Below are 17,003 nucleotides of genomic sequence, written 5' to 3'. Positions count from 1 at the left end.
GGTATTTTCTCGGTCACCTTGATGCTGAAGCATCACACGCTTGTACAGGCTGCTATTTCTAGGGACTATAATATGGCTCCAGCTGAAGCTCTTCCCCTTGAATTCAGTCTGTGGTGAGGATTTTCTATGTCCAGTTAATTATGTTCACTGCAGAAAACAAGGAAATTATGTCAATTAGTAGCTTGGCAGAGTACCTTTGGTGACATCTCAGGGAGCACTGGACAGGCTGTTCAGCTGGAATCCTTATTGTGGAACAAAGTTGCTTAAATTTGGTTCAGTTTTACATCAGACTTCTGTATGCTGTTGTTACATTCATGGCTTTTTAAATTTGCACTGGGACTTCATAAAATTGTGTTATGTTGGTGTGGCTGATCTTTGTATTATTGTGTTTACTTTCTTTTCATATGAAGAAGTTGTTTGGAGTAAGTATCTTCTGTTGTTTTCATAATATTTATTCTACTTCAACTGACCAAAGAGAGCAATGATATTTCTTTCAAGAGGAGTTTTATTGAGGTGGCTTATGGTCCAAATCCTTTTTGGAGCATATTTACAGATACACTCTGGAGCACTTACTAGCAATTCCCTCTGTTGCCTGCATGTGCCAGTTTGTTTCATATCTTTATCTTTGAAGAATCTTCTTCTTAAGTGTGGAATACCTTGTACTGGAAAAAATAAAGCATCTTGGGAAAATGGAACAGGTGTGGCATGAACTTAACAAAATAATTAGTCTTCCAGCTAGTTAATGAATATAGTAGATAGGAAAAATTCAGGAAATAAGCAGCCAAAAGACTTTGGAAGGCAGATTAAATTGGTGCCCAGAGTGTGCAGCTTAGGTCAAGGGCACTGGCATTTAAACCACGAGTTTAACACGTGCTGTGGTTATCCTTGCGTAAATGTGGTGTGGGATGCAAGGAGCCATTTTGTCTATGAAATCTGAAGCACAATTGCATGCAGTATTGCTGGCTTGGAATGGGCAATGTGGTGACTCAGCTGCCTGGATTGAAGAATTAACAACCACTCATGTTTTTCCTTCCATCTATAGTAATACATGTTTTTCTTCTCCTTTTACGTTCTAGCCGAAACCAACTAAAGGAAGGATGCGCATCCATTGCCTGGAGAATGTTGATAAAGCCCTCCAGTTCCTCAAAGAGCAGAGGGTGCACCTAGAAAACATGGGATCTCATGATATTGTGGATGGGAATCACAGGCTGACCCTTGGCCTTATTTGGACTATTATCCTGAGATTCCAGGTAAAGATGTACACATACATAGGTGTACACATGTTGGAGTTCTCCATGCTTGTTTGTAATACTGTGCTTTGTAAAAGTGGAGTGCACTCAAGCCCTCCAAGATGATGGGAGTGAAAAGTGCTTAAAATCTGGCAGGACATGCTTCAGAGCTAAGGGAGAGGATAAACTAATCTTCGTGATGCTGCTGATCTGTAGTCACAGCCAGTGGGAGTTTTCTGTGTGGAACTTCATATGGTTTTATTTTAAAACTAATAATAAATATGAAGCTCCAGTTGTAGACCTAGGAGGAACTGCTGCCTTCAGCTGCTCTTCACCTTTGCGGTAATTATCAGTAACCTGGCTGACTTGGCACTGAAGCAGATTAAGGGTGCCCACAGTAATTATTTCGGTATTACAGCTTAAGGCTGAGATTTCATGTTTTTCAGCAAGTTGCAGGTTGGTCTTTGCCCTCAGTTAAAAAAGTCAGTTTGCAGAAAGGCTAACAAATTTATAAAACAAATACATTATTGATAACAAAACCCATAATAATAAATATTTAATAGATTTAACAACCTCTTAATTTTGGTGTTGCTCAGTGTTTTCTTAACATGAAAGTTTTTATCTGATTTCCAATGACAGCAGTGAAACTCCACTGAAGCTACAATACTCTTTTTAAAAATCAGTGAACTATATCCATAAAATGAGATATTTGTCCGTATAAAGTAAAAACCATTTTCCTTTTTCCTTCCTCCTTTAATTTTTTTGTTTCCTCTTTTGAAAAACTGGAGAATAGCCTAGAATTTTGGAATATATAGTTGTGATGCTGCTTAGGGCAAACACTATTTAACACTATTTCTTCCCAAACCTGACATTCCTGTTGCTCAGTTTCCTGAAGGAGACACCTTGCTGGGTGACACCATAACACTGTGTAGGGAAAGGTTTGCACTGATAATTGAGAAAAAAAATTCCTGTGAAATTTAAACTGTTTTGTCAGTGGACTAAACAAAGAGTAATCCTCCAGTAAAAAATAAGGGCAGATGAAACTTAACTTTTGACATGAATGCACTTAAGTGAGGAAGAGCGTTCACCTACTTGTAGCCTGGCATAGATTTCCCTTGTTACTTATATTTTGATAACCTTTAATCTTTTTTTAAAAAGGCAAACAATATGTTTTTTCAGGGAAATATTTAAACCTTCTATGTTCATTTTAGATCCAAGACATCAGTGTTGAAACTGAGGACAACAAGGAGAAGAAATCTGCTAAAGATGCTTTGCTTTTGTGGTGCCAGATGAAGACAGCTGGGTGAGTATGGCTTAAGTGATTATCTCTAAAGCTCTTAGAGCATTCTGAGTTTTCATTGAAATAATTTTAAATGGGCATACACATATCTCTCTTGAGTGGATTCAACCAAGAGAAGTGAGTTAATGTTTACAAGTAAGAAAATTTTGAATTTATTATATTAATGCTGTATGATAAACATACCAATCTGATAATCATGAATATATAGTGATATACTGACTCTTTTTCACCCTACTCTGAAAAAATAATGATGCTTCCTATGTTTGCCACCAACTTTACCCTCTTTCCATATATATGGGAATATTACCAGAATATCTTTCTCTGACATTACCCTTCTTGCATTATTAAATATCTATTTGTAAAGATTCATTATGTTTCCTCCATGAAAACTGGATGCCCTGTGGTAACTTGGGGCAATTCAGCATTATTCTAGAGGTACTTTATCTTCTCCTTACAAGAAGTAAGGACTTTTCCTTACTTCTGAAAGTAGTTCATGTGTAGTCTGAAATTTTTTGAGACTTCACCAAGCAAATGAATTTTTCATCTGTGTACCCATGAGGCACAAAGATTCATATAGGTTTTATTTAAGTCAGTGACTTGAAGTTCTTGAAGGTGCTCTGGGACAGCAGACAATTTCAAGGAAAACTTCATGTATCACTCGCTTTTCTGGTGGCCCCTTCAGCCATCAGGTTTTACTCCTCTCTGTTCCTCTTACTGTTCCTGCTCTGCTCTTGAACTTGATAGTCTGAATACGTGAAAATAATTCTTTCGCAGCAGCTAAACCAGGAGCAGGCCTTATACTGGCAGGGATGTGAAACCTCACAGGCTGCAGATTGGGCAGCAAGTTATGAAATCGTACCTTCAAGTGATTACTTGGAAGTTCATTTAGAACCTTTTCTGGAATGGATATAAATTCTGTGGAGTTTACAAGAGTAGACACAAGAGTAGATGAGGTGTACTTACCTCTAGAGTCAGTCTCTGATTAGAGAGCAGTCATGATAATAGATTGTCCATTGCGGAATGGTAATATCCCACCATTAGGTTTACAATAAATGAATCTATCCTGTAACCAGCTTTTAGTGACAGCAGGGATGCTCTTTTGATTGTACTCTCTTTTTTTTTGTTCTGTCAGTTACCCCAACGTCAACATTCACAACTTTACAACCAGCTGGAGGGATGGGATGGCTTTCAATGCACTAATACACAAGCACAGGTATGTGTGGGTAAATGTCTTTATGGATTTTGAAAGCTTGGACTGTTGCAGTGGGCACTGGATTTTGCAGTGACTTTGAAGCTTGATTTTGAAATCTGTGGAGAGAACTGAGGATTCCTGAGTTTTGCAGCAATTTGCCTTGCTTTAGAGCTTTACAGATCTCAGGGTCACTATCAGCTCATCTGGGTGGCAGCTTCACACATCACAAGTCAAAACAGGTTGTGTTTGGTTCCAAGAGAATAAATCAAACACAGTTGTTGATTTGTGACTGATCAGGTTGAAAGAAAAGTTTTTGTACCTTATTGAGTAACCCATGATTGTGTCTGGTCACCTAGAATTTGGGGGTGGGAGGAGTAGGTGACAAACCAGCAGCCTGGAGGGGAAAAAAGCCTGGTGCTAGACTTTGCCATGGCTGGGGCTGCTGCTCGCTGGCAAGCTTAGGTGGCAGCTTGCACACTTAGATGGCCATGAGGAGAGACTGTGGCACCACGATTTTGTTCCTTTCTTCTCCAAGTCACCTTTATCTTTGGTAAAATATCCTCTGCTCTTTCCCGTGGGCTAAGTTCTTCCATGTCATGTGCTAGGCACTGCTGCATTCCTTTAATATCCATTAAAATGCACATGGCTACTGGGCAAGTGAAACTGTAACAGCAGGAAAACAGCCAGTTTTTTTGAGGAACTTTAGTTCATTTGTTCATTTGAGGCCAGCTGCACTGTGCTTTGGGAAATCTAAAGAATTTTCTGTCCTGTCTAGGCCTGATCTGATTGATTTTGACAAGCTGAAGAAATCAAATGCACACTACAATCTGCAGAATGCTTTTAACCTTGCAGAACAACACCTTGGTCTTACTAAGCTCCTGGACCCCGAGGGTAAGAATTCCTGCAGTTCACAGTTCTTTAAGAGGCCTTTTCTCCCACCTTTCTTGTGAAGGGCACAGCTTAGTGATGGGTTTTTGTGTTGAAGAGAAGGTGGATGCTGCTGGCTTTCCTGATGCTGCAGCCAGGTTCAAAGGAGAGAATACAAGATGTCCTCTGCAGAGAAATGAGCAGTAGTAGCACAAGAGCCCTTAATCCTGCTTTTATTTTCCCTCTTGTGACGAAACCACTGAACATAAAATCATTCCAGTTAGATCTGTCCTTATGATCTACTTTGTGAAAATCTTTCTGTGAGCTGGAAGAGTAACACTGTGGATTTCAGCAAATATTTAGCAGCTCCTTTTACAGACTGTCAGTGAGTTTTAGCCTGTGCTTTCATGTCAGTGTTCATGCTCATGTGTATTGGAAGGGGGGCTCGCAGTGCTAGACAAGAAACTTTCTTGTCACAGGACACATAGAGGCTATGTGTTTGGGCAAGTTTCTTCTTGCTTATTTGTTAGTGCCTCAGAATTGCTGCAGGAAAGGAAGTCATTTGTTTTCCATCTGTATCGCTGGGAAGATTTGCCTGTAGAGACATACTCTTATGTCTGAATTCCTCTCTCCAAATGCTGATACAACGTCAGAGTTCTCAGTTCACAGTATTTCTGTCCACTCACACACTAGAAAAATACTCAGCCATGCACAAGTTGTGGCAGAGTCTGGAGCCTGACTGAAGCCCAAAGTCCCATAGCCCACAGGTATATGCTTTAACCACATTCTGCATTAAGACCAAGAGATAAAGCAGCACTTCTTATTGACAGAGTTCAATACTGTACAACACCTAGTAACCCAGAACCAGACCAAGGCTGATGGATTTATTTTTGATTAGGAGATAAATCTTAGGAATTGAACTGCCACTGAACCCATCTCTCTGGCTTTTAAATGCGTCTTTGTTGCATTATTAGCTTTGTTGTTTTAATCCTTGCACCCACAATGTGCTAAGACAACTTGTGTTTGGATTGCAGATATCAGTGTTGATCATCCTGATGAGAAGTCAATCATCACATATGTGGTAACATACTACCACTATTTCTCCAAGATGAAAGCTTTAGCTGTTGAAGGAAAACGCATTGGAAAGGTTTGCAAATTTTAAATTGTTATAAAACAGTTGAATTTTTTATTTTACTTTATTTTTTCCTCTTGATTGTTAGTTTTTTTAAGAGTCCACTGCAGTATTTTTAAGTTTTGCTTTTGAATGTGTTTTGGGTGGTAAATATTCCCCTATTACTGTGAGGAGTTTTCAGCTGCCTTGTATTAGAAGCATTTTGGCCGTTAATTTTTGGCTTGTTAATTTTGCATAATTGCTTGTTTTCCTTTCCCATTGTCTGCTTCTCCCCCTCAGAGTCTTCTGTCTTCTGGAGCCCAGAAAAGTCCCTCATTTAAAAAAATGTGCAGTCATTCTCTGTCCTCTGGTGAAGTTGCCCTGATCTTCACAGTTGGCAGACTGAATGTGAATCCTTTTATAAGACTCAGCTCTGCCCCTCTATTGCCATAGGATCATTGGAATTCATTGCTGAAAAATGCAAAGCTCTTAGTCCTCAGGGATCCCAGCCCCTGTTGCACTCAGGAGTGTGTGGCCTGATTCTTAAGTCAAGTCTCCCAGCAGTTTCTTTTATGTAGGTTGCTGGATTTAAATACCTCTGAAGAGCACTGCCCCTGTTACTCATTTTATGTTGTGCTGCTTTTTGCAGGTGCTTGACAATGCCATTGAAACAGAGAAAATGATTGAAAAATACGAATCACTGGCTTCTGACCTTCTGGAGTGGATTGAGCAAACCATTATCATCCTCAACAATCGCAAATTTGCCAACTCACTGGTTGGTGTGCAACAGCAGCTACAGGCTTTCAACACTTATCGCACAGTGGAGAAACCACCCAAGTAATTTTAATATTCACTTTTAAAACAACACTGGTCTTGTTTTGTTTAGCCACTCATTGATTTAAAAAAAACAAAAACAAAACCAAACACATCTAAATAATTTTAGTCTTGGCCTAAGAATGTATTTTTCTGAACAAACTCAGCTATCATATTTCTAATCGGCACTTACCATTATTACTCAGGGCCTGTTTGTTTTATGCTATTCAACATGCATCTAATAACAACAACAACAACAAACAAAATAATAAAAAATGTGTCTTGGTGAGCCTGTTCCTGCAGGACCTCAGGGGCCAGGAAGCTGTCACTTCACAGAGTTGCCTGCTTTATAATACTGAGTGGGAACAGCATAATGTGTTAGTATAGTAATATCACCAGCCATGCTTGATGGCAGCCTATAATACCAATATGCTGCTATTAAAAAGAATCTTAGTGCTTATGTAAAATCAAGAGGAAGTGTGTCTGGCTTTGTGAAACATCGCTATACTTTCTAAAACTGATATAATCAAAACTTAATAGTTAGAAAGTTTCTCTTTAGCATCATGTTTCTTTATTTATTTTTTGTCTAATGTAGGTTCCAATGGATAATAATCACAATTCAGTGTATTACAGGGTATCCAGACATCTTCTGAAGTTGCAGTCTGTTCCCCAGTGCTATGGAGTTTGTTTATTTCCCAGGCGTATAACTCAGGAAAAAGAGTGGGAAGAGTTTATTGACTGCAAAGGGCTTTAAATAAAACTTCTGTTTCTTGAGCTGATGGAGTAAACTAGGACAGCGCACGTAATAGAATAAAAAAAATTCAGTGTTCTGTCCCCCAAGGGAATTTAAATCTAAACACATAGACAACTGACTTCTCTGAAGTTTCTTTTTTGTTTGACCCAAGTGGTTCCTGAGGGATGTGTGGGTTATTTCAATTGCTTCCAGCTTTGACACAAGATAAAGGTGTTTATCTGAAAGCTACATTCATGTCAATATTTTAAGGAAGTGCTTTATACCTTAGCAACAATGAAAACTTTATTGTAATCCAATTCTTTTGCAAAATTTTGTTTAGATTTACAGAAAAAGGAAACCTAGAAGTGCTGCTTTTTACCATCCAAAGCAAAATGAGAGCCAACAACCAGAAAGTATACATGCCGAGGGAGGGCAAACTCATCTCTGACATTAACAAGGTAAACTGAGCCAGCTCCTCCTGTGCAACTCAGGATTTGTTGTTGTTTTCCAGTCTCTCTCTGAGTGTACTGTGAGGAAACACATTTTCTATCTCCAGCCTTGATGTGGGGGAACACAGGGGATGGGCGAAGTGGGGGTGACCTTCTCTTGTAGCTCAGACTCACTAAGCTGAACCAAGCCCCTGAGTCTTCTCAGCATCTATAAAATCTACACTGTAAAAATGCCCAGTCATCCTGTCCAGTTGGTTGTGGATCTAGTAGCCCTTCCTCACCCCTCTGGGGCCCTGGCTACTAAAGTTGATAACAGAAAGTAGCAACAGCACCTCGGTATTGTAGCCCTCCCCATTTGCCCCTCATGCCCCCTCTCACAGCCTGGGAGATTGAAGGAACTGCCATGACCAATCTTGTGGATTCCCTCCCTGTCAGGGTTTCTGCAGCTATTTTCTATGCTGCTGCAGCTGGCAGAACAGCAGCCATGCTGATAAGCTCTCTCAAGGATAACAAACAACTTAAAACTGTGAGCTTTCCTCGTTTGTGTTTGATCATGCTTGACATTCCCAGAGCAGCTGTTGTGGGTGTCTGTGGCCTCTATCTCCATCCTAGAGAGCAGTAAACTGCTCAGTTCTTCTGTTTGCATTAAGCTCCTGTGCCTGGGAATGCCTAAAATACTTGGGTTTCAAGCAGTTTCACATCTGTTAGGATTTAGAAGAATCTCAGGTAGTTTGTGTTTAATTGTGGGTATTTTTGTTGCTTGTTAGAAGATGTTAAAGCTGATTAGCTGGCTTTCAACATGCTTCTAAGGCTTCCTGAAATATTAGTGTCGTGCATGTGAATAACTTTTGGCTTTGAGGGAAAAAAATACTTGTATGCACCAAATGTAACCAAATTCTGCAGGTTTTTTTTCTGAAGTGCATGTAAGAACAAAAATTGTGTGTTGACTTTCAAGGTTAAAGGGAATGAATCTCTAATTCTCATTTCCTGAAAGAGGAGAATAGAATCCTCTTATTTGGGAGCAGCGCTCAGATTTTTTTTTTAAATAAATACTCTTTTATACATTGAAGCCAGGTGATTTCCTTAGGACTTGTTGGGAGCAAAATCCAAATGAACTCAAGAAAATGCATCTGAGATAAACAAGTTTTATACCCCTTGCTCAGGAAACATGAATGAATTGAGAACAAATTTTAAGTCCTGTGCTTATATTAGCAGGCAAGGTGTAAGGCCAGCCAATACAAACTAGTTTTATTGGCAAATAAATAAATAGGCCAGTTCTGTGAATCTTGGTTGTCCTGATTTCATGCAAAGAAATTTACCATAATGCTGTAAGAATGTGTGTTTAGAAGATGTGTGTTTTTTCTCCATGTCTTCAGGCCTGGGAAAGACTGGAAAAAGCTGAACATGAAAGAGAACTGGCACTGCGAAATGAGCTCATCAGACAAGAGAAACTGGAACAACTTGCACGCAGATTTGATCGCAAGGCAGCTATGAGAGAAACTTGGCTGAGTGAAAATCAACGTCTTGTTTCTCAGGTGCTGCTTTCAGAAATTGTCTGTGTGACTAAAATGATTCCCATGAGTAATTATAGGTTACAGTTCTTGAAAAGAGAATATTTCCTCCCCTATGCATCATATTTTATGGAATATAAGTTCATTTATATTTGTTATATTCATTTATATTATATATGTCTGCAAATGTATGTTTAATGTATACGGGCATGTAGTGTGTATCCTGTCTTTAATGCAATTGGGGTATCCCTTCCTTCACTCTTATCAGCCTGTACTCAGGACATACTGATATGGAAATATCTATCCACAGTCAAGATTTTCTTTATCTGACTAGTTTGGTCAATGCAGTGGAATTAGTTTTATTTCTTAAATGTTAGGGGTGGCTTTTAAAAAAATTAAGGAGCTTAACTTTGATGGCCAACCTGATTCTTCCCCAAAGGTAGTAAATGATATTTCTGATCGTATCAGGGGTTCCCTGGTTATCAGTGGTTTCTCTGATTTTATTCAAGACTTTTCCAAGCATTTTATCATCCCAGATTTGCTAACGACTGTGCAGAATACACTTAGAGCTCGTGCTCGTGTCACAAGCAGGAGTGCTTTTCTCCTCACAGCCATTCCTGAAGAAGTATCACTGTCTTTACAGGATAATTTTGGCTTTGACCTTCCGGCGGTAGAAGCCGCAACGAAAAAACATGAGGCCATTGAAACAGACATTGCAGCCTATGAAGAACGAGTCCAGGCTGTGGTTGCAGTTGCAAAGGAACTTGAGACTGAAAATTACCACGATATCAAACGCATTACTGCAAGAAAGGACAACGTTATCCGCCTATGGGAATATCTCCTGGAGCTGCTCAAGGCCCGGAGGCAGCGGCTGGAGATGAATCTTGGTCTGCAAAAGATTTTCCAGGAAATGCTGTACATTATGGACTGGATGGATGAGATGAAGGTAGGTGTTAGCCAATTGAGAACGTGGACCAAACATTCTGGAGAGGTGTAAATCTACACCTTGTTTGTAAATTTTTAGGATTAATTTTGCTCCTCTGGTTTAATAGGTAAATGCAGGAGTTCCACATTCCAGAGCAGTGAACAAATTCCAAATATCTTATGATGATTTTTTTAAAATAATGGTTAAAAACAAGTTAGGAAAGAGAATAAGTTTGCTCCTATAAGCAGTTACTTTTTCAGCTTCATGCCTACCTCATTAGGGCCAGTGGCTTTGCACACTGTGCTTGGCTAAGAATGGTGATTTTGGTGAATGGTAATTAAATAACCTCTCTTCATCACAATTTATATGGTGAACAAGTCACCTCTTCATCTCTGTGCTTTAAAAAGCAGGAATTTCTTCCTGTCTGTGCACCTGGATCTGGGAAGGGAAAGGACCATGACTTAGTTTCTTTCTTCCATGACTTCAGCCAGCAGAAGTTGGAAGTTGTTGGAGGAAAGAATGATGTGTGTAGCTCAGGGGCAGCTCACAGCACATTGTCTTGAGTGCTTTGCATTGGTCCTGCTGAGCTCTACTGTAGCTTCTCATCATCCCTGACTTAAAACAGCATTAGCGATCAGTCAAGTTGTTCATATTGATTTTTAAAATGTTGGCTCATACTCTTATCAGCTACATCTCTATAAATTTGAAATAGCTCTCCTCGTAGACCTGGTGTTTCTCTGGACTTATATCAATGTAACCCCAGAGAACAGTGTAGTGCGTGGAGTTGTTAAGAAACAAATTTTTTTGTTTGTTAAGAAACAAATAGCTTATGGCCTTCAGCCCATTTTACTTGTCTTTTGCCTTTTGATCAGGTGCTTCTGCTGTCTCAAGACTATGGCAAACACTTGTTAGGAGTTGAAGATCTGTTGCAGAAACATGCACTTGTGGAAGCTGACATTGCAATTCAGGCTGAGAGAGTGAGAGGGGTCAATGCATCTGCTCAGAAGTTTGCCACCGATGGAGAAGGTAACTAGCAGCCCACACGTCCTCCTTTGTTTAATTACGTATGAGGTTATCTATAAGCCTCATCAGTTCTACAAGGTACGTTAGGTTAAATTCAGCACCAGAATAAGAGAATCCAATTTAATTTGTTCCTTCTTTACTCACCATGTCAATGATTAATTTGTCCAGGCACCTGCTCAGGAGTTCATTGTGGCATTGTGTTTTGCATGGGATGTCACGCTCCTAACCAGCAGCTGCCGTAACTTTGAAGTAGTTGCCATTTAATCCCTGTTCTTTGGATCTACTACAAACAGTACAAATTACTGGATTCAGTCTGAAATTGTCCCAGTTCATGCTAAATAAAAGCAATTCCACTAAACCAGTGTCATTAAGTAGGATACACAATGTTCCCTATGTGCAGTCATATGTTTGAAACTGATATAAATCTGGAGTAGTGAATTTTGTTCCACTGAAACCCATCATGAATACTTTTTCTTTTGGTTTTTGTTTTGCCTTGATACAAAGAACAGTATTTTATGATTTGTGTTATTGTATAGCGAGACTTGCAGAGCTCACACTCACTCTCAGGAGACTATGGATTCTTTGACTTTAAACTTCACAGATGGAATTAAGAACTCTGTGCATGCCCCAGCTGTAGAGATGAAAATGGATTGGTCCAAGTTGTAATGCACATTCTCTTGTCTGAACAGGTTACAAACCGTGTGACCCACAGGTTATCAGGGACCGCGTCGCTCACATGGAGTTCTGTTACCAAGAGCTGTGCCAGCTTGCAGCCGAGCGCCGGGCCCGCTTGGAGGAGTCCCGACGCCTCTGGAAGTTCTTCTGGGAAATGGCTGAAGAAGAAGGTTGGATCAGGGAGAAGGAGCAGATCCTGTCATCTGATGACTATGGGAAGGACCTAACGAGCGTCGTTCGTCTCTTGAGTAAACATAAGGCGTTTGAAGATGAAATGAGTGGTCGTAGCGGCCACTTTCAGCAGGCGATAAAAGAAGGTGAAGACATGATTGCGGAGGAGCATTTTGGGTCTGAGAAGATCAGAGAAAGAATTAAGGATATCCGGGAGCAGTGGGCTAACTTGGAACAGTTATCTGCCATTAGGAAGAAGCGTCTGGAGGAAGCCTCTCTCCTTCACCAGTTCCAGGCTGATGCTGATGACATTGATGCGTGGATGTTGGACATCCTCAAAATTGTTTCCAGCAATGACGTTGGCCATGATGAGTATTCCACTCAGTCCTTGGTCAAGAAACACAAAGATGTGGCTGAAGAGATTGCAAGCTACCGGCCAACCATTGACTCGCTTCACGAACAAGCAAAGGCTCTACCCCAGGAGCACGCTGGATCTCCAGATGTGCAAGGCAGATTGTCTGGAATAGAGGAGAGGTACAAAGAGGTTGCTGAGCTGACGCGGCTGCGTAAACAGGCCTTGCAGGATACCCTTGCTCTTTATAAGATGTTCAGTGAAGCAGATGCTTGTGAGCTTTGGATTGATGAAAAGGAGAAGTGGCTGAATAATATGCAGATTCCAGAGAAGCTGGAGGACCTGGAAGTGATCCAGCACAGGTGAGAGAGAACACTTTACCAGGAAGTCTGGGGAATAGTGGGGGGAAGTTTTTTACTCCATCCATCTTTCCCAGCTTGCCTGTGGCTCATATTTTCTTAATGCCTGTGTGATCTTTTTTTGTTTGCCTTTTCCTCTCCCTCTAGATTTGAAAGCTTAGAACCAGAAATGAACAATCAGGCCTCCCGTGTTGCAGTGGTGAACCAAATTGCTAGACAGCTAATGCACAGTGGCCATCCCAGTGAGAAGGAGATCAAAGCACAGCAAGATAAGCTCAACACAAGGTAAGTGAAGGGCTCGTGCTTGTGAATGTGGCGCTGGTTGAAACAAGTACAGTGGGGTCATCTGTGTTTCTTAGGTGGGTTTTTTAAGGTATTCTGATACTGTTACCTGAAGTGTCTTCAAGGTAGATCTTTAAAGCTTCAGAAGGAAAAAGAGCTGTGTCTTTCAAATATTTGATTAACAGATGGACTTTTGCTGTTGACTTCAGTCAGGTCCTGATTATATCAGTACCTTGATTAGAGAGCTGAAAGTTTACTGTAATGACTATTAGGATAAAAAAGAAGCCAATGTAATTTCATATAAACTCACTCATTTATTGGCTTGAAAATAAACTGAGAAAGTACATTCAGTGTGAAAATTTGGTATAACTAGCAACTTTTAACTTGAGGAAAAATAGTCCTTTTAAGGCCTCACTGTTGCTGGTACTTATCATATACTGACATATGCCAGAGCTTGTCTAATGCTTGTTTTTCTAAAACTATTGATGATGTGGGAAGGACTGAAAAAAACCACAGACAGTTAGGTTACTTCATAGCTCATCAAACTAATGGGAGCACCTGCTCACTCAGCAATGTTGCCATATCGTTTTCTCTAATGATACACAATCTCAGTTTCTCTGCTTTTCTCTTCTCACACGTTTCAGATGGAGCCAGTTCAGAGAACTGGTAGATAGGAAGAAGGATGCTCTGCTTTCTGCTCTGAGTATCCAGAACTACCATCTTGAATGTAATGAAACCAAATCCTGGATCAGGGAAAAGACCAAAGTGATCGAATCCACACAAGATCTGGGTAATGATCTAGCTGGAGTGATGGCCCTGCAGAGGAAGCTGACAGGCATGGAACGTGACCTGGTAGCCATTGAAGCCAAGCTAAGTGACCTGCAAAAAGAGGCAGAAAAGTTGGAATCAGAGCATCCTGACCAGGCACAGGCTATCCTTTCACGGCTTGCAGAAATTAACGATGTGTGGGAAGAAATGAAGACCACTCTCAAGAACCGGGAAGAATCCCTTGGAGAGGCAAGCAAGCTGCAGCAGTTCCTGAGAGATCTGGATGACTTCCAGTCTTGGCTATCCAGAACACAGACTGCAATTGCATCTGAAGATATGCCAAACACACTGACAGAGGCTGAGAAGCTGCTCACTCAACACGAGAATATTAAGAATGAAATCAACAATTATGAGGAAGATTATCAGAAAATGAGGGACATGGGAGAGATGGTGACACAAGGGCAAACTGACGCTCAGTACATGTTCTTGCGCCAGCGCCTGCAAGCTTTGGACACTGGGTGGAATGAGCTTCACAAAATGTGGGAGAACAGGCAAAATCTCCTTTCCCAGTCTCATGCCTATCAGCTGTTTCTTAGAGATACCAAGCAAGCAGAAGCATTTCTTAATAACCAGGTAAGTAGTCAAGATAGAGTTTATTTTATTTCTACAGGTTGACACTGGGTGCTGCAAGCAATTAACAAACAACATCATTTGTCAGGAGGGCTATAAACAGATAAATAGCCCTTGTTTAAACTATAATTTGCTTTTTGTATTTTACTTCTAACTTCTCTTGGGAAAAGTTTCTTTCCATATGTGGTGAATCAGTATGGTGGAGCACAGCCTGAGTGTAGTACTTTTCTCTCTCTTATTTATGCTCTAATCACAGGAGTATGTTTTGGCACACACGGAAATGCCCACTACTTTGGAAGGAGCAGAAGCTGCTATTAAAAAACAGGAGGATTTCATGACCACAATGGATGCCAACGAAGAAAAAATCAATGCGGTTGTGGAGACTGGCAGGAGGCTAGTTAGTGATGGAAACATTAATTCGGATAAAATCCAGGAGAAAGTGGACTCTATTGATGATAGGTAAGGTCAAAATGATAGTGGAACATAGCTGTTTGTACTTCAAGTCTGCTCTCTGAGAGAGGAAGCGAAACTCAAAGTAACATTTTTGAAAATGTCTGTTGCAGACTATTTTTCTTTGTCCTGTTGGAAAAATAGGAACTGTAACATTTCAAAAATGTGCCAGGCTAATCTTGGTTAAATATTATCTCTCCCATTCTCTAGAGACCTACAAGGTAATGAGTTTATCACCCAGAAATTGGCCATACGAGTGTTGCCATATAGTTCTTGGAGTATTAACAGGTTTTACATTATGGTGGGAACTCTAGCAGTTAGCTTTACCTGGTTCCACAAATCTTGGTTTCCTCTGCTTATTTCCTACCTGATTTAATTGTAATAATGAATTCCTGTCCTTCCTCTGAAGAAGGAATGTGGCTCTTCAAGAGAGTAATTGGCATTGTATCTACCACACCTGCTTGGCTTTGATCACCTTTTCCAACTTGTCTGGCCCTTCTAAAATCAGATTAAGGAAGCATTGGTACAAATAGGTCTTTCATCCTAGAACAAGTCTTTTGCTTTGTCTCTTTAGCTGTGGTGCTATTGAATGTCAAGGGTTTAATTTTCTTTGAAAACCAAATGTTCATGTTTGGGTTTGATGGCTGTGATTCATGGCTCTTTCTGCTTTTGGTTTGAATAATAGTTGTGTCTTTCAAGGGTTCTTTTCAATCTCGATTGTCAGAACACAGCCGCAAGCTCATATAGAGCCTTTATGTCAAGCATAGACAGCCCTTCCCTCAGACTTACACAGACTTCCATCCTTCCACAGCCTGTAGGTTCAGAGTTACCCAAATGCCCTTATCTCAAAGCAGTAACTGAACTGAAGTAGTTCAGAAAATGTGGAGCCTTTCCTGGTTTGGCAAACAAGTCACACTGTGGATGCACCCACTTCAGCTATGGCTTTTGGCCAACAAACGCAGATATTCCTGTTCCTAGAGTTTGCTAAGGGCCTCTGGGCCCTCTGACAGCCTAACCCCAAGGATGCCTCACATTTTCAGTCTCTCTAACTAGCCTGACTCTTTTTAGATCCCAAAGAGAATCTTCAGAGGCCAGGAAGAGGAGATTATATGACAGCAAATAAGGTTAAAGCTAGGAAATTATTTTTCCCTATTTACCCTCCCTGACTTTCAATGTCCTCTGATACAAGTTTTTCCATCCACTTAGGAAAGCAGGAGGACTTGATCCTGGCCTTCTAGTTAGGTGTCTTCTTTCTGCGGCTCTCGGAATATTAAAAGTAACATCCAAGGGTGTAATGGTGAGCTGCTGCTTGCATCCCTTTCTGAGGTGGCCAGAGTAGGAGATTGCTTCACCCTTTGTCCTCCAGAGAGGTTCCTGGTGTTTCCTCCCAGTGCAGCTACTCCTCTGTGTCTCCATTGTCCTGTGTTCTCCCATCTGGCCACCTGGGCCATCCTGGCTGTGGGACATGTGCTGGAGTTTCTACCTTGAATGGCAGGCAAGTCCTAGACACTGTCTTTTTTTAAGCCCATGGTTTTTTCAGCACATTTCCTCAATTCCAAAGCTATTTATGCAGAGCACTGCAAAAACCATCCGGTGCTCTGCTATTCAGGAAATCCGTGGGATTGCTCTCTGAGTCTGTAGGGCTGATAAGCCTCAAGAACAAAGCCTTAAGGCTGGGTGTAGTGGGAGTGGTAGCAAAGGAAGCCTCTTTGGTTTTACAAAAATCACTCTCCCAACCAGGCTCCACCTGGATGTATAACAAAGGACCAAAACAAACAAGTACAAATATGTGCAGTGGCTCCATACTTCCCATATGGAGCTCTTTGTAGTTTTTAGTATTTGTTAATAGTGTTTCTAACAGTTATGCTTTCAAGCTATTCCAGAGGAGACCCCACTGTCTCTTAGTACAGCAGACAGACCCTGCCCTAAAATGGTCACCATCTTAAGAGACATGGTAGGCATGAGGCCAAGCAAGGAGAGGAGGTTGCAGAAGCAGAGTGGAGCTGCTCTATAGGAGGTAAACACTTCAGCATAATCTTTCAGTGCAGCTCATTGGGAAGAATAAATGGGAAAAAGGAGATGGAGAAAGGTGAGGGGAGAAGAAAATGGAGTTGAATAAAGCTATTGCTAGCCAGCTTTTTCCAACTGAGAAAGAAGCTGATC

The 17,003-nt window shown here is 40.8% G+C and overlaps 1 protein-coding gene across 4 annotated transcripts in view; it reads left to right on the top strand.

The window, feature by feature from the left end:
* SPTBN1 (spectrin beta, non-erythrocytic 1) overlaps window positions 1–17,003 on the top strand; it is a 129,514-nt gene that overhangs the window by 80,088 nt on the left and 32,423 nt on the right. For all 4 annotated transcript variants that reach the window (XM_071740411.1, XM_071740414.1, XM_071740413.1 and 1 more), the window contains 14 exons: window positions 1,077–1,250; window positions 2,441–2,532; window positions 3,662–3,742; window positions 4,497–4,612; window positions 5,623–5,735; window positions 6,349–6,536; window positions 7,586–7,703; window positions 9,071–9,229; window positions 9,849–10,151; window positions 11,003–11,156; window positions 11,843–12,713; window positions 12,858–12,995; window positions 13,637–14,393; window positions 14,647–14,849. In XM_071740411.1, coding sequence (XP_071596512.1) covers window positions 1,077–1,250; window positions 2,441–2,532; window positions 3,662–3,742; window positions 4,497–4,612; window positions 5,623–5,735; window positions 6,349–6,536; window positions 7,586–7,703; window positions 9,071–9,229; window positions 9,849–10,151; window positions 11,003–11,156; window positions 11,843–12,713; window positions 12,858–12,995; window positions 13,637–14,393; window positions 14,647–14,849 — 3,467 coding nt within the window. The remainder of the gene's footprint in view (window positions 1–1,076; window positions 1,251–2,440; window positions 2,533–3,661; window positions 3,743–4,496; window positions 4,613–5,622; window positions 5,736–6,348; window positions 6,537–7,585; window positions 7,704–9,070; window positions 9,230–9,848; window positions 10,152–11,002; window positions 11,157–11,842; window positions 12,714–12,857; window positions 12,996–13,636; window positions 14,394–14,646; window positions 14,850–17,003) is intronic.

The sequence above is a fragment of the Heliangelus exortis genome, chromosome 3 (genome assembly GCF_036169615.1).
Source record: "Heliangelus exortis chromosome 3, bHelExo1.hap1, whole genome shotgun sequence".
NCBI classification, from domain to species: Eukaryota; Metazoa; Chordata; class Aves; order Apodiformes; family Trochilidae; genus Heliangelus; species Heliangelus exortis.
Note: the sequence above shows the minus strand (reverse complement) of the source record. Positions and strands in the feature narration are given on the sequence as shown.